At 52.1% G+C, this 24,839-nt stretch overlaps 2 protein-coding genes across 4 annotated transcripts in view; one reads left to right on the forward strand and one right to left on the reverse strand.

Moving 5' to 3' along the window:
* Positions 1 to 8,004, forward strand: part of LMCD1 (LIM and cysteine rich domains 1) — a 41,808-nt gene extending 33,804 nt beyond the window's left edge. Inside the window, exons 5-6 of the mRNA XM_067303522.1 lie at positions 2,719 to 2,934; positions 3,510 to 8,004. Of these exons, the coding sequence (XP_067159623.1) occupies positions 2,719 to 2,934; positions 3,510 to 3,668 (375 nt within the window). The 3' untranslated portion in view covers positions 3,669 to 8,004. The remainder of the gene's footprint in view (positions 1 to 2,718; positions 2,935 to 3,509) is intronic.
* A 6,674-nt stretch (positions 8,005 to 14,678) lies between these two features.
* SSUH2 (ssu-2 homolog) lies at positions 14,679 to 23,133 on the reverse strand. Of its 3 annotated transcripts, none has more exons than XM_067303667.1 (9): positions 23,011 to 23,133; positions 22,171 to 22,231; positions 21,951 to 22,066; positions 21,298 to 21,360; positions 20,302 to 20,387; positions 19,017 to 19,109; positions 18,368 to 18,473; positions 17,125 to 17,232; positions 14,679 to 14,902 (listed from the first exon to the last, which is right to left on the reverse strand). In XM_067303667.1, exons 1-9 carry the CDS (start codon positions 23,128 to 23,130, stop codon positions 14,741 to 14,743), a joined length of 915 nt encoding a protein of 304 aa, XP_067159768.1. In that variant the 5' UTR covers positions 23,131 to 23,133; the 3' UTR covers positions 14,679 to 14,740. The 3 variants fall into 3 exon arrangements, with proteins under 3 accessions (XP_067159768.1, XP_067159766.1, XP_067159767.1); XM_067303665.1 differs by having other exon boundaries at positions 14,828 to 14,969; positions 23,011 to 23,130; XM_067303666.1 differs by lacking the exon at positions 14,679 to 14,902 and adding an exon at positions 16,607 to 16,671 and having other exon boundaries at positions 23,011 to 23,130.
* Positions 23,134 to 24,839: the final 1,706 nt, after the last annotated feature.

Genomic DNA, 24,839 nt, shown 5'->3' on the forward strand with positions numbered 1-24,839 from the left:
CGATCTATAACTACTGAGTGGAAGCCAAGCTTTGTCCAAGGAGCTTCTACTCTGGAAGCCGTGGCTTTAAAATAGCGGCAAGGGAGAGACAAGCTTAGAAACAGCTTAGCCGGGAGATGAGGAGGGACGCTCTTGGCCAATGCCGCTGGTAGCAGTGCTAATAAAGTCCTCATCTCCCAACACAAGGGAGTAAAATGAGTACCAAGCTGTAATCCAGTCTTAAATTTGAAGACCTGCTTTTTATTTTGTGTGGTAAATGGCAGGAGAACAGAAATTGTAGAATGCTTTTGATGCTTAGTGGAAGCCCTGTGAATAACTGCCATAGAGAAAGAAATAAGTTGTGTTTTAGCTGTTCTTGTTGGCAGGAAATTTGAGCGGGGACTTGGAAAGCTGCTGGTGTTTATGTTCTGTCCTGACTGTTAGATCTCGCAAGATAAGTAGGAGCGGGATGGATGCGTCCTGGAGGTTTCTCTAAGGGTGGAAGTGCTGGGTTAGCTTACGATAGCCTGGGTAGGGTTCTCCCTGGTGTGCTGAATCTCTGCTTAAATCTCGTGGAAGAGCCTTAGGGAGGCATCGGTGACATAAGGAGAAATAAGGCCTCGGTCCTGCATGGCAAGTGTGCAGTTCATCGCTACAGGTCTACCACTGCGGAAAGTGAGGCCAGTGTATCGTGACTAATGCTCTGCCAGCAGTCCTACACTGAGCACTGTAATTGCATGTCTTTTATTTCATATAAGAACAGAAATAGTATGGCTCCTACACCCAGAAGTTTCTTCGTTCACTTGCGTAGTTCTTGGGTGTACCTTACAAATGCTTCTGAAACCCTTTGAAATGGAAGGCACGGTATAAGTAGACATCCCCTTTCATCCTCACATGAAAACCTAAGCCAGGAAGCATTTTCTGTGTCCTCCAGTGCCTTGACTCATAATGCTGGATTTGTTGGTGGGATAGGTTATGGCCCTCGTCTCGGCAGGAACGCTCCAAGGGTGGCGTGGGGCACTTAGCCCACCTCCTCTGCCCATGTCCCGTCTCCATCCATGAGATCCTCCTGCAGCTCAGAAGCTGTTATTTATGTTCTTCGGAGAAATTTATTTTTGTATCGCTCTCCTACCCACCTATTAGAAACTTGTCAGCTTAAATCCAAAGTGTTTATAAGTGAAATCATGGAGTTGGGAGGCGGTAAATTCCCCAGTTGGAATCATCCAGAACGCTCGCTGCACAGGACTTGTTGGAAGGGGCAGTGAGAAAGTTGCTCTAAGTTGTCTAATCAGGCAGAGCAACTTAAGCTGTAACACATGTGACACACAAGTTGCTTAAACGCTACATCTTGTTTTGATAAAAGCTTTAGCCAGATTGCTTCGATGATTGCTAGTAGAAGTGTAGCCTTGCAGCCAAAGGCTTTGCTGGAAGAAGCTCCAGCTGCTACTTACAGCACTTCTAAAGACCAACAAAGTGCAGGCTCAGCAGCTATTAGCCCGACCTGGGCTATCGGGACTGAAACGGGAACTCACGTGAGCCAGGCAACCCCCAGCAGTCTGTCAGCTCTAGAGAAAAGGTTTAAAGCTTGCTTTTAAGTAATCTCAGGATCACACTGTGGGCTACAGGTAAAGAATAAAGCCAATTGGTCTTGTGTGATATGCACAGACATTAATTAATCCTCAGATAAGCCAACTCTAATTTTGCCTCTTTAAAATGTTGTAAATCAAGAGCACTGTGCTGAAATCCGTAGAGTGACATCTGTCTTTTATTAAAAAAAAGTATGTAAAGAGAAAAGACCAAGCTTCTAATATCTACCCAAAATATCTGCCTCTTTGACATGCTGCATTTTTCTGCACTAGGATGTAGCCATCTCCTTTCTGCACAAGGATGTCTTATAGCTTTCTTGGAAAACCTTTAGAGTTTAGGGAAGGTTGGTTTTACTTTTCAGGGCTTTTTTCCCCCAAGGCTAGATATTTAGCTGATGGTGGGCAGTGTCATTCTTGCCTGCTGAGGATCTGGCTGGAAGATAGGAAACAGTTTTCCAAATGAGGGCTGGCAAACTTAAATTTACTTGTAATGACTTAAATTATAATCTGCCGCTGTGCCTGTACTTAGCGCTGCTCCAGGCGTTTACGCAGGACGTGGGCCGTTGATCTGGAGGCACTGCTTGTGTTAACCGTGAGCACTGTGACGCTGCCAGTGTTTCCTGAGTTCAGCTGCGCGGTGGAGACGTTTTCCCCAGCATTTTTCTCCAGCTGCAGACATTGCCCTTCCACCCTGCTGAGCTGTTCAGTAGCCCGCTTGCAGACTGTTCTTTGTTTGCTGTGCCTTTCAAGCTGGTATGGCTGTAAAATTTGCCTTCTGCATTCTTAAACTTATCTTCACAGAACAAGAGCTAAAATAAAACAGCCTAAGCTACATGCTTTAACGATCCTGGCATTAAACGCTTTATTTCTGCTCTCCTCCTTGGTGCTATGGGATGTCAAGCAGGAACACAGTAGGTCCCTGCAGAATATTTAGTGAGATTACATACGTTACTCAGTTGTTTTGCTAACTGCTGTTCTTACCAACTGCGTAATTGAGTGATGCATTGCAAAGATGCTGTGGATTGGAATGCCTAAAAAGCAAAAATCTGGCACGTGCATGGAGCATCACTGCTTTTGATTATGCCATATGCACAGCGAGCCCCACGCTCGCTTCGGAGCGACTGAGACACTAATAAAGCGTTCTCCGTTGCAGTGCTGCGAGATCTGCAAGCAGGCGGTGCCGGCGGATTGCCCCGTCGTCTACGCGGACAGAGCCGGCTACTCCCGGCAGTGGCACCCGGCCTGCTTCGTGTGCTGCAAGTGCTCCGAGCCGCTCGTCGACCTCATCTACTTCTGGAAGAACGGAGCGGTCTGGTGTGGGCGCCACTACTGCGAGAGCCTGCGGCCGCGCTGCGCCGGCTGCGACGAGGTAGGGCCGGACCTTGTCCCTCTGCCGCCTGCTGCCCGGCACGTTCCTGGGCTCCTCTCCGCGGGTTAATTCGGGGCTTGTCTAACATGCATCTTAAACGCCTCTTTCCTACCTGTGCTCCCCAGGAAGCCCTCTGCTAGCTCTAGCCTTCTGGTGCGGTCACTAGGACACGCAGCTTCACTAGGGAGCTGGACCTAGGCTGAAGAAACTGGGATGGGAAAGTATAACGTTAGTGACTTCACCTCTGCTAGCTGTGCTGTATTTATCTCAGAGCAGGCATCCAACGCTCGTCACGTTTAAAGCCTGACACTTTTATAGTTTGTAACTGCAGCCCTTGATTTTGGCTTAATCGCTTGCGAGTAGTCCCCTGCTCCGTATTTACGCATTCTCTAAAGGCTGATCTCAGCAGCTAATGGGTTTAATGGTGCGCCTGGCGTCGGGCCGCTCTGTTCCCGACGCGCTCCGGCTTGGCAGGGTGTCGCTTTCCTTGTCCGCGTCGCCAAGGGTTGCGGCGGTCGGTCAGGCTGCCCAAGGCAGAAGCGATGGGAGCGAACAATTGTCCGCTTGCTCCGCAGATGATCTTCTCGGAGGACTACCAGCAGGCCGAGGGGATGACCTGGCACAAGAAGCACTTCGCCTGCCTGGGGTGCGAGACGCTGCTGGCCGGCAAGCCCTTCAGTCTCGACGAAGCCAGCCTCCTATGCACGGCCTGCAGTAAAAGCAGGCATCCCTAAACCGGAGCAGCTTGAGAAAGCGCGGTTGGCTCTCAGATCCAAGCCAGAATTGGTGTAGTTTGACAAGTACATGAGAAAGTGGTAGGTTTAAAAAAAAAAAAATTAAAAAATAAAAAATTGCTCTTTGGGCTCAAATTAGAGCCTGGCTATTCACTTGCAAGCAGCTAACTACCCCCTTGCGTCCTATTCATGTCTGAGGGGTGAGGTGTACATGGTGCATCTTACTAGGATGGGGTTTAATCACAGATTTTCATTTTTTGTTTTAAAAAAAAAACAACGAAAAAACCTCTCAGCTTCTCATGTTTAAGGTCTTGCAATTCTCATGTTTAAGGTCTTGCAATATCCTCTTAGAAATAACACATCTCAAAATTAGTTTTTGATATAATAAACTTATGGTGATGGCCAATAACAAGGTGTTTTTTTGAAATCCATACTGGAAGTTTACATTAATACAATGCTGACAATTGTGCTAAATCAATGGTTTTAAAGAATTCGGTTAACCAAAGTGATTAATTTCTGAAAGCAAATGATATAAAATACCAGCAATATGTAGCTTTCTCCTCATAAGTTTACAATAATGTAAAAATAAGTAAAGACTGGCATACAGAATGATTGATTTAACCTTAGCAAGATAAAAACCTTATAGATCTACCCAAATGGCAGACTAGTTATGGACAGCTGACTAATTCAACTAATTTGAGTTTTAGACACGAAACTGGAATGCAGACATTCCTGGCAATTCCTCCCAGCACCTTGTTGCCCAAGTCTCTCTCGCTTGCCTCCTACTACCCTGTTTCAAGCGAGTGTGTTTGAAGAGCGGCATTGTGTTCCCACAGTAATACTGGGGGTAGTTAAGCATCTAAAGTATGGACCTTTATTTCAGCTTGTTTTGACCAGGAATTTTGTAGAAAACAACTTTTTAGCCTGAGCTGTCTTAGTTTTTTTGGGGGGGCCTGCCATACTGCAATGCCGGCTTTTTTCCTGTAATATGTTAATGATGCTGTCCAAGAAAGGGAAATGCGTCTCCATCTCGGAGCCTGCAGAACTTCTGTTCCGCCGGTGGCGGCAGGGCCGGAGGCAGCCTCCGGCTCGGCTCTCCACTCGCTAGGTGAGATCGCTGCCACGTTTCAGACCGAATAGGGATGGCATCGTCCTAGAATCCAGCACTGAATCTGTTTGTTATTTGTGCCCTGTGTCATGCAACGCTTCTGTTAGCCACAGAAACTCTCAAGTAGTCCAGACTGGTAGATGTCTGTGTGCTTGGTCTTTTTTCTTGTATTAAATGTCTACATTACTTGCCAGAAAGAACTGGAATATCGTTTGCAGAGGTGTGAGGAGCTCACAACTGCTGAGCTTTCTTTCCCCTACAGAAGATGCTGGCTGCTTACTTTCAGAGCATGCTCCCTGCTGTGACTGTTTGCTTAGTTGCTGTAGAATAACTCGCAAACGAGGGCGTGCAAGTTTGGCGGCAGGATGCACGAAGCGAGCTCCCACCTCTGTCCTGCTCACACGACTGCGCGCAAGCCCCTGCTTTGTGCAGCCTGTTGGAGCCTCGCACCCCGCAGTGATGATATCTGCCCCTAGAAAGGAGTCAGTCCAAGCTGATCACTGTTTTGGAGTAGGTGAGATAGAGACTTGGTGTAAAAGACGTATCCAAACGCTTCCTGGGGGCGAGTGTGGGCTGCTCTGGTGGATGCCTCCAGCCTTCCCCCCTCCATCCATCTGTATCCTTGATATTCCTGCAAACACTGGGATGTTTAAAATGAGTAGGTGAAATCCTACCTCCAGAACTAGAGCAGCAATGCCCAGCTCAGCTCCCGAGGTGGCGATGGCAGGGGAGATGGGCATGTGTCTCAGGGCATCGCGGTGCTCGCGCTCCTGGGCTGCCCATGGCCCTTGTGCCCCTCTGACCCGTCTCTGGTTATAGAGCGGCTGCTTTCAGCGTCTGGGGGCATCGCTTCTGGAAACTCGGTAGGGTGCTGTAAGTCAGAAGATGCGTAGCCCTCAAGTCACGCTAGGATTAAGCTCTCTTTGACTAGCTTTAGATACAGGCACTTTGGGTTGTTAGCAAAGGGGGGGATGAAGAATTAAACCCGATGCTTAGCTTTATTGCCTCTTTTTTTATTTTGTTAAAATGGAAACTTCCCCAAACCTTTGTAATTTTTCTTGAAGACACAATGTAGTTCTTAAACCCTGCTATGTTAAGGCAGCCAAACATGCGTACACTCGAAGTAAGCAATGATGGAAATAGCCTGAATCACTTAGGAAACGCTGTTTCGGCAAAGACACCAACATCCAAACAGCATTCCTTGCTAGAAAGTCATTGTCCATTTGTGCTCGCAGCTGGTTGCCTCTTACAGAGCAATTTGCCCACAAGCTAGGTATACAGAGATAACCTCTTCAAGAGACGTATAAATCAAATGAAAAAATCAATAGAACACTGAGTTCTTAAAAGTGAAAAACTATTAAGTAACTACCACCATCACAGAAAACTCAGGTTGCTGCAGTCCTTTCCCTGGCTGTTTGTTTTGTTTTGCCTTGCCTTGGTTGGCTGCGTAGTCCTTGCAGTATATTTGTGTTAAAACGAATGCAGAGGAGGGGTGAGCCAGATCCATGAGCAAAACAGGATATTTCTGAAATGCCGTGTCTGAACTGGGATGCTGGAAGTCCCCAGCCCAAAGGCAGCTGGGGCTCGGGACTAACGATCACAATCGAGCGCTGCAAAAAGTGATTTTTTTTTTTTTTTTTAATAAGTATTTGACACAAAGTGAGTTCCTGGGGAGGTGAATAGTCGGTGAGGCTGCAGGGGTGGTTGGGGCATGGGCATGTTCCCATGTGAACATCGCCCTCACCCAGGTCCCATCTGGCAGAGGAAGGAGAAGGACCTTATCCTTCCTGTGGGTTTCTCCCCCTGCATCTCCCAAATAACCGTTAATGACGCCAAGCTGGTAACGAAACCAGAGCAGGCTATGTAAACCCTAAATGAAAGCTTTTGGTTTCTGTATTCGTGTTCTCTGTAGCTCTTCTGTGAGCACCCGGCTCTGCCCCTTCTTGACGTGCAAGTTGTCTTTACGTAAATAGTCTGTCAAATGAGGCCATTTCTGCAAGTAAGAATTTGCAGAATCAGGGTCTTTGATTTGCATTCTGAAATATTTTGTTATCTGCCATTTCTTTTCTGTTCCATAGCTGTAAATTTAGTATAACTGAATTAATTATAATTATGATGTTTTCATTTGTACGAATGAGAGCAGAATTAAGCGCAATGTTTGAACTACTGGAATGAGAACATAGCTATTACTGTCCTAAAACTTTTTGCAACTAAAAATACTTGTCTAAAATCCTGAATATCAGCAATCAACACCTTTTGGGGGGTATTCTACATAATGCTGCAGATACTTTTTTTTTTTTTTTGAGTTTGAGTTTGATCTCTTACTCTCTAATGTAGTGCTCTCAAGCTCATTAAATTTGGTCCTGCTTTTTCATCCTCTGTGGACAACGGTAATTGAACTGTTTGCTCTTCACTGTGTTCTGGCATAAAGTCCATTTTGCATACAAGGATCATCTTCAGTGATAGTGCCTTTGTCATGGGTTTGTCTTACTGGGTTGTGATCACTGTCTACTGGTCTCCTACTACAGATAGCCTCAGCGTGTTTTCAGTCTGTCTCCATAAATGCAGCAATACTCCATCGCTAATGGCTTTATTCAGCTATTTTGAGATAAAATACCATTGCAGCATGTTCTGGTTTGGATTTGGATTTTGTGAAACGTAAATTGTAATTCTCCTCTAACGTCCCTGTTTCAGCATGCACATGCTTGCTTTGGGTCTTTTGAACTGCTGGCATCTGCTCCAGCCTTCCAGGTAGTCCTATAGCCTGTAAAATACTTTCTGCTTAAAAAAACCAAAAAAACCCACCTCACTACGATTAAACAGCTTAGCAAAATACTGTGCGGTAAATTAACAGATTTAACAGCTCAAACCATATGTGAGTCTTTAGTGTCTTTATTAAAATTTGAAATTCAGCGTGCGCATGAGGAGATACTCACCCCAAGCGAAGACCTTACGTTTTGCTTTGCTATGGTTTATCATCTAGAAGGAAGGGCAGTGCTGCAGCTGCGTTCTCAGTGCGTCATGATCTGTGGTTTCCAAGAAAGTTAAAGTTACGCTGGTATGCCGGCCTGTCTAACGGGGGGCTAGCAGCAGTATACAGAAGAAGTTTCCTGTAAATTAATAAAAATCGAGGTGTCTCACAAGGTTGCTATGTATGATGGGAAATGCCATCTTGTACCACAGCCATTTCCCGTCCGTTGTTTCAAATAAAAGCTCCTGTTTAAAGAATATTGTATCTTATCTGGTTATGTATATGACATTTGGTTGGCAGAGGAAGGACTGATGCCCCAGGGAGCATCAGAAGCGGCGGGACGTGAGCCTCGGCGCTGCCCCGCGCTCGCCCCGGGGTGCGGAAAGCCCGGGAGGAAGCCTTGCAAGGGGGAACAAGTCTTGCCGCCCCGTTTCTGCAGCGTGCGGCTTCGGAGCGTCGGGGAGGCTCTGCTGCGTGGGATCCTCGTTTTGAGCCCGAAGGAAGCTGTTCCGGTTCGGCTCTGCAAAGCTGCTGACGTGCAGCTTGCTGCGGAGGAGAGGGATGGCGATGGGGCTGCGTTTCGCAGCATCCCGGCCAAGGAAAACTCAGCTGAACTCTCCTTTATTAGGAAAAATCCTCTTTGCTCAGGAATTTCTCCAGTTCATTGACTTGGTCCTGCTTTGCTGGACTCAGTGTGATGGTGGCTGTTTTCCTTGGGGTAACAGAGCACCACAGAAAACTTGTTATCTCTAGTGTAACAACTCAGTAATTATCAGCTACTCGGGTGGAAGATGCTTGTCTTAGAAACCTTGCAGAGTTTTACCAGTGCACTCAGTCCTTAGTATAATGTAGTTTCAGATTCCTTTAACTAAGCGTCAAAACTCGGTGGCGTCAGGTGAGGAAAACATAAACCAAAGGCAGGCCGAGGTGGCTGTATAAACACCACAATAAAACTTTCCTAAAAGCCCCAGCGAGAAAAATTTAGAGGTGCAAGAACAAGTATTCATGAAGCGCTCGTGTGTTTCCCTGAAGGCGCTCTTCCAGAGACCCGGAACAGCTGCTGCTTTAGGGCTCTGCAAAATAGCAACGTTCACATGGGTATGAGTTATTCTATAAAAAGCAGGGTTAATTATGCCTCTATAAATCTAATTTGAGCTTCTATTCACTTTTTAATTCAACCTCTCCAGTCAAATCACCCAAAAGTAAATCTCTCCACAATTAGATTTTTTATGCAATGTATCTTTATTTTAAGAGTTTAGGCATGCAAACATCTTCAGGAGCGCTTTGGCACCACACGTATCTTACAGTGCTTTTCGTGTCCTGCCTCACGCGCTCTGCAAAAATACGGGTTTGCAAAAGCTGTGCAAAGCGCCGAAACGTGTTGCTGCTGCGCGTTGCCCTTGTGCAGCCCTCGCTGGGCACCTGCGACACGAACCCACCCAAAATGGGGCTGAACGGGGGCAGCTCGGGACGCTCGCGGCGCTGCCCTCGGCGCTGCACGCGTGACCCCCAAGAGCCGAGCGAGACCTGGGCCGGCTTGAAGCATTGCACCTTCCCTTTGGGGAGGAACCGGCGGCGGAGGCGAGCGCCACCAAAGCGAGCAAACCGCCGGGAGTTTTTGCAACCCGCCGCCCGCTGTTGCATGCAGAAACATCCCGCTGCCACAGCGGCGTCGCGCAGCGCACGCGCGCCACGGCCACGGCACAGCGCGCTTTGGGGCACGAACGGGCCGCGAGTGTCACTTAGCTCTTCCTGCAAGGGATAAATGTGGGAAACGAAAGATTAAGTCCCAAGGGTCAACAGTTTGCAGCCTTATTTATCCTTAATGTATGCACGCAGTGAACAAACCTCAGAAACGTTTTTTTTATTTCCAGGAAAAAATGAATTTGCAGAACAGCTTTTCCCAAATATTTTTGGCTGACAGGGTTAATCATTCCCCTGCGGGTCGCAGTCGCGGCCCGTTAGTGCCGGGCGCTGCTCCCGCTGGCGCTGATGGGTGCTTTGCATGCATGCCGCGCCGCAGCAGTGTCGAACCGGCCGCGCCGGGGCATCATCCCACGCGAAGAGACGCTGGTCGTGCGTTAACTCGTCCACCCATCGCTATCAGTTTGCTCCAGGTGACTTTAGCGTCTTTTTTTTTTTTTTTAATAATAGTGTGCCTAAAGTTTGCAAGCCAAAAAAAAATGCAAATGCATGCTGGCTGCAGAGATGTGCCTGCTTCCCCAGCCCTTTCCCGGCACACGGCGTTCGCTAAGGAGCCTCATTCCTTGGGGAGTGTACGGCTGCACCGGGGCTCGCGCCAGCTTTCCTCATCTTGCCCCAAAACGGGGCACAGGTCTCTCCATGCCACGCCAGCCTGGCCAGCAGCGGAGGTCCCCTACCCGCCTTGCTCCGTGCTGTTAGGGATTTTGCTCCTGTTGTAGCCACCGGAAGAGGCACAGTGGAGGGGCCGGGAGCGGATCTTGGTTCAGATCCCTTTTTTTTTAAACACCTTGCCTCGGTTCGAGGGACGCAGACACGGTCCAGCCGCCAGCCCCGCACCCTCCGAGCGAGGCTTCCCCCCGCGGCGCGAGGATTTTCCCAGAAATGCTGCTCTCTGGGGAAAGAAGGTTTCGTTTTCGCTCGGGACAAATTCCGCAACGCCGGCAGCTCCGGCGCGGCTGCACAGCCAAGTTTCAGCCAACGTCGGATCAGAAGAAACATGTTTTACCTGCGGTTGCTATTCTTATTTGCCAAAAAGGTGATTTTAAAAGGTTGCTGCAAAAGCGCGTGTTGGGCTGTTTATCGTCTTCCAAGGAAGGAGTAAATTTGCCTTTAAAATGAAGTTCTTGGATCACCTCCGGTTCTTGGTTTCACTTAGGCTGCAGAAAAACCTCGGGCATCCCGCGCCGTGTTTCCAGGTGCGGCGCCACGGGCCGGCAAAGCCCCAGCGCCGTGCGGCAGGGATCGAGGGGAGACGCCGGGAAACCCCGGCCAGGCGCTCGTGGCAGGGAGCCGCTGCGTCGCTCGGGGCCCCTGCTGAGACGAGCGGCCCGTGTATCGCAGCGCGCGGCGGCCGCCCTCCGAGGGCGGCTCAAGCGCGGCGGGATGCGACTGCTGCTGATGCGCTTTCCGCGACGAGCACAACCGCGACCGTCTGACTGTTAACAACAGCCGCGGGGCTCAAGGCAGCGGTCAGCTTCATTTTGGCTTTTTCACTCTTAACTGCGGTTTTTAATGTCTGCTGAGAAAATGACAGTAATAATTATGAAGGGATTTTTTTTTTCTTTTTTATGATTTACTATATAAAACAGGATTTGTAACCTGCCAAGTGCCGCTCCAGAGGCAGGTCCTCGTTCTGCAATAATTTTACGGGAGCGCTTTTACAGCCTGCGCCTCTGAGGGTGAAAACAGCCCTCGCGTCTCCATTCTTCCATTTGTTTTAATGCAGAAAGTAGTTTTTCCCTGCAAGTGGCTTGTGATAAAACAGAACACTGCGTTTTTTATTGCGCGCAGCTCGTAAATCTTGCCCCGGTACCGCCAGCAAGCGCGCAAGGAGCGCGGCGGTGAAGCGCTGCTGCCGCCGTGCCGCTTCCCAGCAGAAAGGCCCCGCAGCTTCCCACGGTGACTCTGACTCGGGAAACAAACCTCAAACGGGTAAGAAATGAAATGGGGTTGAAACCTTTCAGTTTTAGCACTGGCTCGCGTGCTTCCTCACGCTTGTCTCGGAGCCTCCCCGGCTCATCCTCCCCGATGCCCAGGGGAAATGCAACTCGTTTCGCGTGGTCTTGGGGCCGGAACCAACTCATGCATTTCCAGGCTCTGGAAAACGTGCTGCTTGGCGACCCATCCGCAACGGTGCCCGTCCCTTCGGCGTGGGGGGCAGCGGCAGCGCCAGCCGGCCAGACCGCGGCTTGCAAGCGAGCGTGTCAGATTCGTTCTTAAGTGCAGTAAAATAGATTGGTTTATGCTTCTGGAGTCATTAATTTCTGTTTGCTTTGGATTTATGTCCTCGGGAAGCATCCCTAACCCAGAAATACCCCACTTCATTTAACTTTTCAAAATTATTCCTCTTTTTATTTTTAATTAGCTCTTGGCACAGGTTTTTTTTTTACAGTGGGGTTTTCAGCCAAAAGGAGATTTATGGAGCCGGGCTGTGAATTTCCAACCAGGCACGGAGAAAGTGCCGGAGCAGGGAAATAAGCCTGATTTTCCCACGCCGCAGCCGTGTGCAGCTCCCGCTGTGTGCAACTCCGGGACGGAGCAGGGCTTTCCGCAGCACAGCTGGGCGTGATGGGCCAGGGCCTGTTCCAGCCCCGGATTCCCTGGAGAAGCGCAATGCTTGGAAATGGGAACAGCTAAGCGCTTAGGTCCCGCAAATGCTTCCTCAGTTATAGGCGCTGCCTGCTCGCCAGGGCGCTGCAAGCGGCACCGAGTCCGGTGCCGGTGCATCCGTGCAGCTCCGCGTGCCGGGAATGGGCACGGGGCAGCAGAAGGGTATGTGGAGGCTGGTGGTGGGCACGGGGGCCAGGGTGGGCGCCCCCCTTTCCAGGGGACGCACTGGGCTGCGATTAGCTCCTCCAGTATTTACGTGAATCGGCTGCTTCGGGCATGATGTCACCGGAATCGTGGAGAGGAAAAAGCCAAATATGGCAGCATTTTAGTGGAAATATGTGCTAAAACGGGAGTCTGGCTGATGATTAGCCAGAGCGAAACAGAGATATGATGTTACCATGTCGAGAAAGCAAGAGCCCCGGGCTCGCTGCCAGGCGGCTGGAAAAGCCTCTAGGATGGGAAAGATGAGAGGAAAAAGAGCCGAACGCGGCGGCGCTTCCCCGCGCCGGCGGCCGTGTCTGGTCGGCGCACGGAGCCTCCCGGTGCTCGCGAGACACCTCGAGGCACCGGGCAGGCTTTTTCCACGAAGATACTGTTTTTCGAGGAGTTTCTTCAGCAAGTTTTTGGCTTTTCGACTCAAAGCAGTGAACTTGCTGTTTTATCGGAAGATTGACCCTTTTCTTCAATAAAATCTTGACAACTCGGGCAGGGAGGTGGGGGGAGCCCGAGGCCACAAACGTGTGTTTCGGGATTTGCGGGGTCCCTCAGCGCAGGGGCAGCAGGGCCGGGAGCGGCCGACACGGGGCAAGACAAGGACCGCTGAGGTTTGCAGCTGCGGCTGCAAACGTGCTTGAGCGGTGGCAATAGCAGTAATGACTCAAAAAACGCTTTGGTCACTGAACCAAGGGATGCATCAATTTGTCTGCTGCAATCGTTCATTTTTCTCCGGTTTTCCCCGCGGAGCGTGGGGCCATCGGCTGCACCAGGCGTCTCGGAACCGGCCCCTTATGAGCAGGCGTTACAAAACCGTGTCTTCACCGCCCCTTTCCGGGAAGAGCCTGGCTGCCGGCGAGTTTGCACCCGAGGCGGTTTGGCGCCTGAGGAAGGACCTGCGCTCGCTCCCCGTCCCAGCAGGGCTGGTGCGGTGCCGGGGGCCGCGGGTGCCTCTGGGCTGGGTTTTCCCACGGCTCCGCAAGCCCCTTCCCTTCATTTTTCCTTGCTAGTTTCTTTCCTCATTCTCGTGCAATGTTAACAAGAAGCGCAGCGGTGTCGTTATTAATGCTGCTAATAAGCAGCTCGCTCTCAGAGCGAAGCCATTTGCGCGCGAGCCGGCGGGCGGTGCGTGTGCGCCGGCTCTGTTTTCCTTAGCCGGGGTAGAGGCAAGCTATCGCCCCGAGGAATTTTACAGTTTCCTGTGAAAGGAGGTCTGGTAATTCATCAGGCATGAAAAAGCGCGCCCGAGCCAAGAATTTATTTATTTTTAAGCTAAATATAGTTGAAATTCTAGCAAAAAAAAAATGCCAGGAATGGCCGGGTTTTCGTCACCTCCGCGGAGCAGGGGCGGCTCCCGGCCCCAAACGGGCAGGAATCGGCGCACTGAGCTTCATCCGTCTCAGCCTTCTTTGCGACAGCAGACACGGAGCCGGGGTGCAGCAAGCGCAGCCCGGCCCGGCGCAGCCGCCTGCCGCTGCTGCCAACGCCACCCCTGCAAACACCCTCGGTTAGGCCCCAAACGGCGTGAGAACTACATCAAAAAAAATAATAAACCCTGCGGGAGGAGGAGAGCTCTGGTTTGTTTTTAAATATGAGTGTTGATGGCTTTCTCTTTGCTTGCACTTTTCTGTAGCTTTTTAGGGTCTGTTTGCTTCGGCTTCTCAAGCTTCACGCTGCAAACCGAAGTGCTAGAATTAGCCTTAAACCCAGTGATCTGAGGTTCGCCTGAGCTTTTGTTTCCAACATTTTCTAAGAGAAATGTTGCAAGATGGGTGAGAAAAAAGAAAAAAAACCCCAAGCCCTGGCAGAAAAGCCTTCTCCAGGCTGTTACGCCACTACCCATTTTCTGCTTCGGGACCCAGAACTGGATGTTCTCCCCAGCCGGCAGCGCTTGGTGGCAAAGCAGGGAAACCATCCCAGCTCCTCATCGCTCCCGCTTTTATCCTGGGCCAAACCGGCCTCGGGAGACGCAAACCTGGGCTGCGCAGACGCCGCGTTTCCCGGCCGGGCGATTCCCGCCGGTGCCCCGGGCTGCCAGAGCGTCGCGCGCCGCCTCGGCCCTGGCACGGCGCTGCCTTCTGCCGCGCTGACGCTCACGCCGGGGCACCGCCGGTCCGGCCACGCCGAAATCAAACCCTGTGAAGTCAGGCTTGATGATTTAATAGATTTTGAAGTATATCGCTGCAGACTGTGTAGTAACTTGGAAAAAAAAATCATAAATAAAACGGGGGAAGGAAGAAAGGTCCCCGCCATAAATTGCACATTGGGACTGAAGATGCTTTTGCCAATACCTGTCGTTTTGACGATGCAGCGAGAGGGGAACCGGTGCGCTGGGGGAATCGCCACGCGAGGGGAGGGGAGCCGTGTCCTGCCTCCGTGCCCCCTCGCCACGCGGCTCCCAGTCCCTTGCCTGCGGCCTGGAGCGCCCGGCCTCGGCCGGAGGAGCGTGCCGGGAGCAGCGCCGGCTCAGAGCAGGGCGCAGGCGCAGCAGCAGCCGCAGCGGCAGCAGCGCGCGGGGTAGTCCGCCGCGTGCACCTCCTCCTCCAGCCCGTAGACGTAGCAGGCGTAAGGCTTCCCCGCGTGCCGGTAGCGAACCTCCGTGACGGGGATGAGCTCGATGGTCTGACGCTGGGCAAAGAAAACGTCATGACAAGCTCGAAGCTAACGAGCGGAGTTTGGAGCAGACGCCGCGTCTCTTTTTAGAGCAACGTATGCAGAAAGGAAAAGAAAGAAAAAACAACCGCAAGGTTTTAGCCGTAAGCGGTGCAGGTCCGAGACAGCTGCTGCTTAGCAAGAAGGGGAGAAGCGAAGTGCTGGGCAAGGGCGAGCTCGCTGCAAGCGTCGCGCTGCTGCTCGGGCAGCCGTGCAACCCTCCGGCTACAGCAGCTTTTGAGCAGTTGCGACGCGGCCGCAGGTTCCTCCGCAAGCTTTAAGCGCGGCGGCGGCGGCGTTGCAGGGCTGACGGGGGCAGGACGGCGAGCGGTGCGGAGGCCTGAGCCGCGGCACGGCGCGCGCCGGCGGAGCGCGGGGCTGCAGCAGACGCCGTGCGCCGTGCACCGTGCGCCGCGCTGCGGCAGGGACTGCTGCAGATTTAACCCCTGCCGCTCGCCCGCCTCGCTGCCGGCAGCGGGGAGGAGCCGCTCTCGGCTCCGCTAATCCGGCAATTATTATTCACGGCAGACGAGGCGCCGCGAGGCGGCTCGGTGCCAACCCTGCGGCGACACGTTACCTCCCGCGTTGCAGATCCCCCTTTCGTTCCCCTCTTTTCTGTGCAAAATGAGTTCAGCAATTCTCGCCTTTTCCTAACGTGAACCAAACGCAAGTTTTGGTGAATTTTTCCTACCCGATCAGACAGGAAAGCCACCAGCACAAATATACTACGTGCTCAGCCTGACGCAGCCACTTGGAGACTTGCACGGTAAAATACAAAAGGGAAGCGATGAGCGACGGCAGCACGTCGGGTTGCTTTCCCGCACCAGCAGAAACACCGGGATATCTGAAACTCCAGCTCCTTCCCCGCAACGCGGCAGCAAAAATCCCCCTGTCCGGGGCCAGATGTGCCGCCCTTGGCCCCCGGACACCGGAGCCTCTTCCCATCCCCTCGGCCGGAGCGATGCGCAGACCCGCAGCTCCCCCCGTGGGTCCCTCTCGCCCCGAGCGCGACAAGTCGCTGCCACCTAGCGCCGCGGGAAGCCAACGCCGCGCCGGCCGCGCGGCCGCGTCTGCTCTTGCAGCGAGGGGCTGCGGGAGGCCACCGAGCAGCGACCCGCCGCTCCCGCCGAGTGACGATGCCCGGACGTCCCTCCTCATCCTAATTTCTTGTTGCAATTACGCACAAAGTCCTAGTTTTAAACAAAGCTCGACGAAGCCAGCAAAATCTGCCAGGCTCTGGCCGCCCGAAGCCAAGGGAATATTTACGGGCCTGATATTTACTTCCAACATATGGCCGACTTCATAAGAAACCAGGACTGAAGCAGCCAAGCAAATGAGCAAGAAGAGCGTTTTCTTTTTGCAAAAGATGCTGATTATTAAGCAGAGGAGCTTTAGCCAACAACAAGCAGAAGGGGTGAAAAATCAGGCGATGGGGAAAGTGCCGGCAGAACGCAGCCCAGACCTCAGTAAACAGCACGTGGTGCTGGGGATTTGGCACTGCGGGAGACTTTCGGCACCTGCTCTCCCGTACAGCTGCAGGGTGCTTTGGGCGGTGTGTGTCAGCCTAGCGAACAAACTGCTTTTGCCACTGAGAAGTGGAAATCGTAGCCTGGAATTAAGCTGGAAGACTGGAGTTTGCCAAAGAGCTGGCTTTGAGAGACCACGTGGAAATTCAGATCACCTCCCTTTAAGTTTATTTTGGTCTCTGAATTTACTTGTATTTTTAGCGTGAAACCTCATCTTTCCTGTAGGTGAAAAGACAGTATGTTCCAGCTAAACTTTTGCATTTGTAATTACTTTTCTAATAGGAGCAACAGCGATCACCATATTCTAGCAAGAATCAGACTGAAGGGAATCCTAATGTTTATTCAAAATTAGCTCCTCAGATATAAATAGTGATAATAAATAATGTTTGCCAGAGCTTTGAAAAGGTAAAAGGAACAGTGATAACCACAATCATCTCCTTCATCGTTCAATCCATTCCTGAAAAATGATTTCCCTGCTATTTCACTTAAAAATTTCCTTTCTGTTTGCTGAAAATCACCTCTAAATAAATAACAAAAAGTTGGTGATTAACCTCAGCATCTTATTGTGCCTAATCGAGCTCGCTAATCAACCACAATTAGCGTAAGCAGCAAACTTTGAGGGCCGGAGGCTGCGGGCCGTTTCCCGGGGGTTTCGCCCCGGCTGCCCCTCACCTGCTGCAGGATGCGGGAGGAGGCGGCGAAGGCGGCGCTGTGCTCGGCGACGGCTCGCTGCGAGGCCAGGCAGATCTCCGGCTCGGGGAAGTCAGCGACGGGGTACACCTGGAGCGGAGAGACCCGGCCACCCTGCTCGTCCGGCACAAACACATTCATTCCACCCCTCATCAAACGCACAAGGAAGGAAGGACCCGGGCGCAAAATGGAATAATGCAGAATACGTGCTAAGCCCCAAGGACACGTCCGTCCCACCACGGTACCCCAGTCAGAAAAATGCACGAGTGCCCAACGTAGGGACCAGGCTAGCGATCTTCTCGTGGAGAAGGGCTGCTGCTGGAAGGAGCTGCTGCTCTCCAGCCTCGGATTAAAGCCTGCCGCTGGGCGACTCTATAGAAACGACGTCCCAAGGGGATTCGTGCTCGCCTTGATCCAAGAGTTTCAAGTCAAACCTGAAGGGTTTTGTGCAAAGCCTCTCTGTTTTCCCCAGCGCGTGGGCAATTTACAGAAGAAATGTTGGGCTTGCGGCAAAACCTGTCAGAGTTAGTTAGTCATGAGTGATAGCCGTTTATGTTAAGGTCGCACCGATTTCAATACCCACAGGCCTTCAGATCTGAAGCATTTGTGGAAGAGTGACTCAGATGCAAAAGCATCATACAAATCCCAGCAGGATTCTGCAGCACCAGTTGCAAAATCCTTGCCAGAGAGGCATGACACTGAGTAATAGCTCTCCGGGGCCGTTTGGTCCGTGCTTGCAGGGCGCCTAGCTCAGAGCCTTAGTACATGACTAAAGTTTCTGCAGGCCACTGCAAAACAACTAATAAATAATAAAAAGGCACAGTTAAATCCTCACTCGTTTACACTCACGTAAACAAAAATTGGACTGAGAACTGCACAAATATGGAAGTGGCTGTAAGGGGAGGAAATGCTGCATTTCAGTCATTTCCGGACTGCTTCCCCCACGCTTTTGGTGGTATAAGGAGGAAGATTCCCTCTGGAAGCCCCGCATTTAGAGGAGCGAAAGAGAGCAAATGCCAAGCACTTGATTAGCATTTTGCTTGAAGGGCTCCGTGGCTTTTGATCCCCGCAAAAGCCCGGACAGAGCAGCCGCTGCCGTCAGCAGCTCCTGGGCGCTGAATCCCAGGCCCAAAACTGGCTGGGCAAGTCCTCATCGGCAGGATGAGCTCCCCGAGAGGCTCCGAGGGGGAAGGGGTTGGGTCTGTGGGACGGGACCCACGCTCACCTGAACGTTTTCGTCCCTGAACACGTTCTCCCCGTTGACTCTGCTGAGCAGCTCTCCTGGGAGGTCCAGCTGATGCGCAGAAACAAATTCAAAGACGTTGTTCCTCCTGTAAGGGAGGGGGAACAAACGCTCAGCGGTTCTTTATGAGACACGGAGCCGTCTACCAAAACGTTCCTAAATGCCTGAGCAGTGCTCGAGTGCTCCCTGGTTTCTGAGGACCGTGATAACGCCTTCCTAATCTTTGTGCTCTCCCGCATCAGTTTCTTAACAACCTCGTATATTCAGCAGCCACGGATGATTCCTGCCTACGTAATCCAGAAATCGGATCTTCATGGTGATCAGCTTTCAGAATAACTTCTAGACCTATTAGCTCTTTTCTTGCCGGCGGCGTTGCCTTTGGTGCCGGCTGGGTCTGCGACGCCTTCCCCAGCGGTGGCCCCCAAACCCCGGCAGTGCAACGAGCATCTCCGGGGCAATTCCCCAGCGCAAGGCCGCTGTGAGGACGGGCAGGTTCTGGATTTTGAAAAGTGAAGGCCTTCAGAAGGGCTGGTGGAAGGCGTTTCGTCAAAAGGTGGGAAAGCACTTAGGACGTACCCGCTGGGGCAGGCAAGGAATAAAAACGACAGCTATGAACAGCTGTGCTACTCACCAGGTTATCACCAGCTGTTTGAAATGCTGGAGCTTTTTCTCTCCCTGACACATCGCACAAGTCTTGCTGCCCCGGCCGGAACAGGTATTACACCTTTTGAGGCAAGAGCAAAGATTTTAAGCAGCATCCGAGCTGTCCGCCCTCAGAGGCCTGCAGAGCTGCAGGCGATTTTAAGGCTATTTCTTTAGCTCAGCTGTGCCAGCTGTTGGAGGAGTTAATAATACCGCATGCACTGCGCATAACGTCTTCCCCGGGTCTGTGACTCAAGGGATACGGCATATCGGTTGGGAAAAACAAATGACTAATGCCAGCTGCAAATCTATTTGTAAATGTGGAATTAGTCAAAGAATGTATTTGTACATCTAATTAAGGATAACGGCAATTTCCCTGCACCGCGGCGGGAAGCCGCGCGTCGGTCAAAGGCGCTGCTAGCTGTGCTCCGAGCAGATGCAGGAGGCATGTGTTTGTGCATGGAGCGTTTGGGTTGCATCGGTGCAGCACAGATTAGCAGCGGTTAACAACTGATTCATTAAGGCTCTTCAAGCCATCATTAGCCCCGGTGGAGTCATGCTTTAAAATGACTGCCGTGATTATGCACGATACCATCTCTGTGGTTTTAAATTTAGTGGAGCCACATAAACAAAATAGTTTTAGAACAGGGCCCTATTTTTTTGTCGCTTAAAGATCATTTTAAGCCCGTTAGGCTTCACGCTTGGAAAAGCAATAGGGTGGTAATTCTCCGAGCTGCAGCAGCTCCGAAACCTGCCAAGCCCCAGACGACTCTCTGCGGAGACGGAACCTAAAGAGCAGCCTGCAAAAATCGATGCGAAGGCTTCCGCTGCCGTGGACAGGCTTGGCGAAGTCTCGCGAGGGTCTTCTCCTTCCCTCCGCCTGCTCGCCGCGCCGTAGGCCACGCTGCGCCCAGCAAAACCCGCGGGCAGCGCTGCTGGCTGGAGGTTCAGCACGAGCCCGGAGAGAGCTGGAGCCTATTTTCCGCCTCAGCTCCTGGAGCGCTGAGAAGCTCTGCTCTCATTAGAAAACCCAAAGCGTCTCCAGTTTCCAAGAAAAGACAGGAGACGTGACAGCCTTGTAACAGAAAGGTAAAAAAACATGGGAAAAAGAGAGCCAAAGAAAATATCATTTTCCAAAGTTTCAATATATCTCATGAGTCTGGGACACCAGCGTGGTTTCTGAATGCTGAAAGTGGGACATACAACATGAATAACAGACGTTAAAACCAAAGATGAGAGCCCGAATCGATGAAGAGCAGCGGAGCCCATCCTACCTCTTGCGACCTGTGCCTGAACAGAGCTGGCACCTCTTCTGCTGCTTGAGGCTCCGCCGAGACCCCTTGCACGTCACGCACCGCGTCTGCAAGCACACCGACGCGTTAAAATAGGTTGCGACTGCTAGGATAAGAAGGTGTCGGGTTTACAGAGCAAAAGTTTTCACGCCCATAATCAGCAGATTTGCTAATTCAGCCTTGCAGAGGACAACATCATGCCAAGTAGGTGCTTTGCAAGTGAGTATATGAAATAGCTCACAAAGTGTAACTCTAGACTGCTTAGGTGTTTCGGTCAAATTCACTAGCGATATCAATCGATCGGATGCGTTCTAAGATGAAATGCCTTTTTTCTTAGATATATATTTTTCTACTTTTATTTATTCATGTAGTTAGTAGTATTTTTTATTTAAGTATTTGTGTTTAATGAGATCAGCTTTAAGCAGCAGTCTGCATCTTGTCTGCAATAACAACACATCATTTGGCAGTTTCTGGGAATACCCGCGCAGAAGAGCAAACTGGAGGCCGGACCCGCGGCTGCACTTGCACCCCTGGCCTAAGGCTACTCTTCCGTTCGGAAACCCTGAATACAGGACTGAGCATTTGAAAGACAGCAAACAATTCACTCTATTTTACGTCTAAGGTTTGTTTCAATAGCGCAGAAGCAAATTCTCCTTTTCCTCCCCTCATTATAACACGTAGGTTATCATCGGTCAAAAATGGGGTGAGCTGCTGCAGGTCTCTGCCAACGGGGCAGGATTTCACAGCCTCCGCCTGGAAACCCCGGAAGCCCCAGCTGGAGCTGGGCTGAGCAAGACGTACACTCAGGGTTTGCTGTGAGGAATTTGGAGTTTAACAGAATTTTCTTCCAGGCTTCCAGCCCACATAACAAGCACAGTTACATGACAGCGCTTGCTGCAGTTCTGCAGGTGAAACCCAAACGTAAAAGGAAGAGAAAAAGCAGGAAACGCCTGGCAGAAGGTTTTCGCGGCTCCGTACCCAGCCCGCACCGTGGCACACGCTGCACTTGGACCGGCCGTGCCCGTGGCATCCGTGGCACTCCTGAAACCAGAAAAACGGTTATTTGCCGAGCTTCCATGGGGCTCGGGCCAGCTCGCGCTGCGCACACGCTCCTGCTGCAGCCGAGCCCGCGGCACCATCCCCGTCCGGACGGGACAGTCCCAATCCCCTAAAACTGGGCTGTAAGAGCATAAAACAAACAATAAATAATAATTACTGAATGTATATCTAGTGCTGTCAATGGAAAGTCTTTTTTTTTCTTTATTCAGAATTTCACTTAAAAAGTAAAATAATTTGGCCCGCTGTAGACGTGCCAAAAGCCAAATGGGGGACGTCATGCAAACAGATGCGCTGCTGATGCGGGAAAGGAAATAAAGAGAAAAGGGAAATCATGCAGTCCTGGTGCCTGAGAAGGCCGAAGCAAAATTTGTCCTCAAACTCTTAATGAATAAAACGCCGGGGAAAAGGAAATTCTGAGCATTTCCCCAGGAATTTAATGGGGGGGGAGTCCGCAGAGTGGTGCGGGCAGGCAGGCAGGCGCCCTCCCTCTCGGGCGCAGAGCCGGGGCGGCACGCCGGGATGCGGGACACCCCCGCGCCCTGAAGCCCCCGCGCCAGCGGCGCCGCCGTTACCTTGACCAGGGCGGCGTGGGGCAGCCGGAGCCTCCGGGTGCGCTCCCGGAACGGCGGGGGCGCCGGGAGCCGGGGGGGTCCGGGCAGCGGCGCTGCTCCGCGGGGCCGCCCGGCCGCTGCAAGAGGAAGAGGAGGAGGAGGAGGAGGAGGAAGAGGAGGCTCGGGCGCTGCAGACCCCCAGGCTGCAGAGCCCCCGCGCCGCCCCGCGGGCATCACTCACGCGGGAAGGGCTCGAACGCCCACTCGCTCAGCCGAGATTCGTGGAAGGTCTCCAGCCGATACTAGGAGAGAAAAGCCACGGAGAGGAACCGCTTACATTTTAACCCCAACTTGCTAACAGAAGAGCCTGAAAATATTGCCAAGACCCAGCTCCACGTACTACTTGCTTAAGAAAAGCTGGTTGGCATTTTCACAGCAAAAGCGTGTTTTCCCATTATGCAGAGAATCCCGTGGCTTATTTTTTAGGGAAGGGCCAGCTGACACGAAGCCCTGGAGCGCGCTCTGGATAACCTCGGCCGCGAGCAGCGAAGCATCTCTGCCCCAACGTGCTCGTCCAGGGACGTTCCCAGCGCTGTTAGCCATGGCAAGCACCAGATCTGCAACGGGCATTTCCCACTTGCAGGGGAACGGCGAGGAGGAACGAAGCTCCGCGCACTTCCTGGGGAATTAAATCCTGCAGGAAGACGGTTGCCGCTGGGGGAGGACACGTGGCATCGCAGCTCGCGCTCTGTGCTTGCACGCGACCAAAATTACAAGCTAAACAGCAGCTACCTCCGATTTTCCTAAGGAAATGGCCTCTTTGGGCAAAACTAAGCTGCAAGAAGAGGAGTGTTTCAGGGGTTGTGCCAGGTGATGTTGTCCTACACAGGAAGAAGGACTTTTCCCTTAAAAAAGCCTGTCGTTAACCCTTAAGTAGATTATTTCCCTTGGAGAGCACTTGCATGACCACACCTAAAGTACAACCAAAGCCATTTCTTCACGGCCCAATGTCCCCATGAGACTGGAAACGATGCCGGTGGCTCAGGAGAGAGGAGCCGGCGCGGCGGGGGGATGGACTCACGCGGTAGACGGTCAGCTGCTTCAGCTCCTGGATGACCAGCTCGCCCGCAGCCTTGCTCCCGTAGCAGCATTTGGAGTTAAGGAACCTGAGCAGGGCTGTCCTGGCCGCCTCCTCCGTCATCGGGGGGATGCTGAGCGTTAACAGAAATGCAGCAGGTTTTCAGCTCCTAACCTTTTTTTTTTTTTTATAAGAATTAGCTAGAAACATTCAATATGCTGCAAAAACGAAAAAGGAGTGGAGCTCATTTGGGAGCACCCACATCTTTTACACTAATCACTGCCAGCACCATTTTTTTATTACAGAATAAAGAAAGAGGTTGGCATCCTTAAAAATATCCCCATGCAATATCAACCAGATCATTATTAGAGAGAGAGGCCTAAAACAAATCCGCGGGTGTGCAAACCCTCGCCTTCGGCAGGCGGGATAGAGGAGAGCCACTCCACAAGATGAGCGTGATGGGACCTGGCAGGCTGCAAATCAGCAACCTGCCTGTCATCTCACATGAGCAGAGACCTTGCAAACAGGAAAAGGTGACCCTGAAAGCTGGTTCTCCAAAACCCTCCCAGCTTTGTTTGCAAGCGGGACCAAAGCCGTGCCGGTTCCCTGGGGCAGACCTGGGTCCTGACCGCTCTCGCTGCAGCGCCTCCGCCCTTGGCGCATAGGTTAATCCCAAGTTCAATGCTATCCAGAGGAAATTTAAAACACACTTGCTCTCCACAAATATTCCTGAGCCTTTAGACTCCTTTTTCTTGGATCAGATGTTGATTTATCGGGCATCTATCGAATTCAAAGCTCCTATGTTTGCTTATTTGCTTTTCTGTCATTTCAAGACTGTGTTTCTGAGATTTTTGGGCAGGTCACCATGTCCTGCGATTATTTCCCCCCCCCCCCATTAAGGTTGAAAAACATAATGCCATGGGATATCCAGTCTGAAGCTTTGTGCAGATGCAGAAAACGAGCGGGAACAGCCTCCCACCCGCCCCCGCCAGGTCTGATAAAGTGCTGCTTTTGCTTTGTGTGCAAAAGGAAAAAAAAAAAGTTTTCCCCTGAAATTCAAGGTGAAAATTGGGAGCGAAATGAAGGCGACAAGCAGGGCTGCACGGCGCTGCTTTCCCAAGAGCCGCAGCTCACCTCGGCGCGGCGGCCAGGCTCCCGCGGCTGTGCTCGGCCGGCCATCGCGGCGCGTCCCAGACAGGCATCGGCGGCGGCTCCTCTCCTCCTGGGCGAAAGGACAGCAGAGGAACTCAGGCCAGGCTTAACCCAAGGAGATGTCGCTCCCCAGCCGGGCGGACACGGACCACAGCGGGAGCGTGCCGCAGGGAGGGTTTCCCGCGCTGCCCACCCTGGCTTAGGCGGGCGCTATTTGTCCTTGGGATAGCGCGGAAACAAGTCTCGTGCATGCAAGCTGCCGTAAAGACAAGAAGTTGGTGCCGCATAGATACCTCTGTCTGGGACAGCCCATTCCCAGCCATTCCAGGGGGCCGGAGGCTCTTGGGGACGTCCGGGCTCCGCGTCCAGCTCCAGGGCACCTGTAGCACAGAGGAACGACAGCACGGGGGGGGCGTCACGGAGGAGAGATGGAGCCTGCGGAGACCAAGAAGCTGCAGCAGACCCGTAGGCGGCAGGACGCGCTGCCGTTTCCCTCCACCCTGCCTTCCACGAGCGCCATCCCCATGCCAAAACGGAGCAATACTGGCACCCGGCGTGGATGGCAAAACCCCCGTGCCCTCGGCTCCCACGGTGCCCCCGGGGGGCAGAGGGCTCCAGGCATCGCACGCCCTGAAGGTCAGGAGCTGCCTTGGCCTCCGGCTGAGCCCGCAGGAGCACGC

Source organism: Apteryx mantelli, chromosome 12 (assembly GCF_036417845.1).
Source record: "Apteryx mantelli isolate bAptMan1 chromosome 12, bAptMan1.hap1, whole genome shotgun sequence".
NCBI lineage: Eukaryota > Metazoa > Chordata > Aves > Apterygiformes > Apterygidae > Apteryx > Apteryx mantelli.

Bases quoted from the DNA above. Each gene is read 5' to 3' on its own strand.
- SSUH2 (XM_067303667.1), bottom strand. From the start codon at position 23,130: ATGACGGAGGAGGCGGCCAGGACAGCCCTGCTCAGGTTCCTTAACTCC. The intron at 22,232-23,010 runs GTGAGTCCATCC...TTTCTCTCCTAG, and splicing joins AGCAGCTGACCGTCTACCGC to TATCGGCTGGAGACCTTCCA. The intron at 22,067-22,170 runs GTGAGTGATGCC...TTCCTCTTGCAG, and splicing joins GGCGTTCGAGCCCTTCCCGC to CGGCCGGGCGGCCCCGCGGA.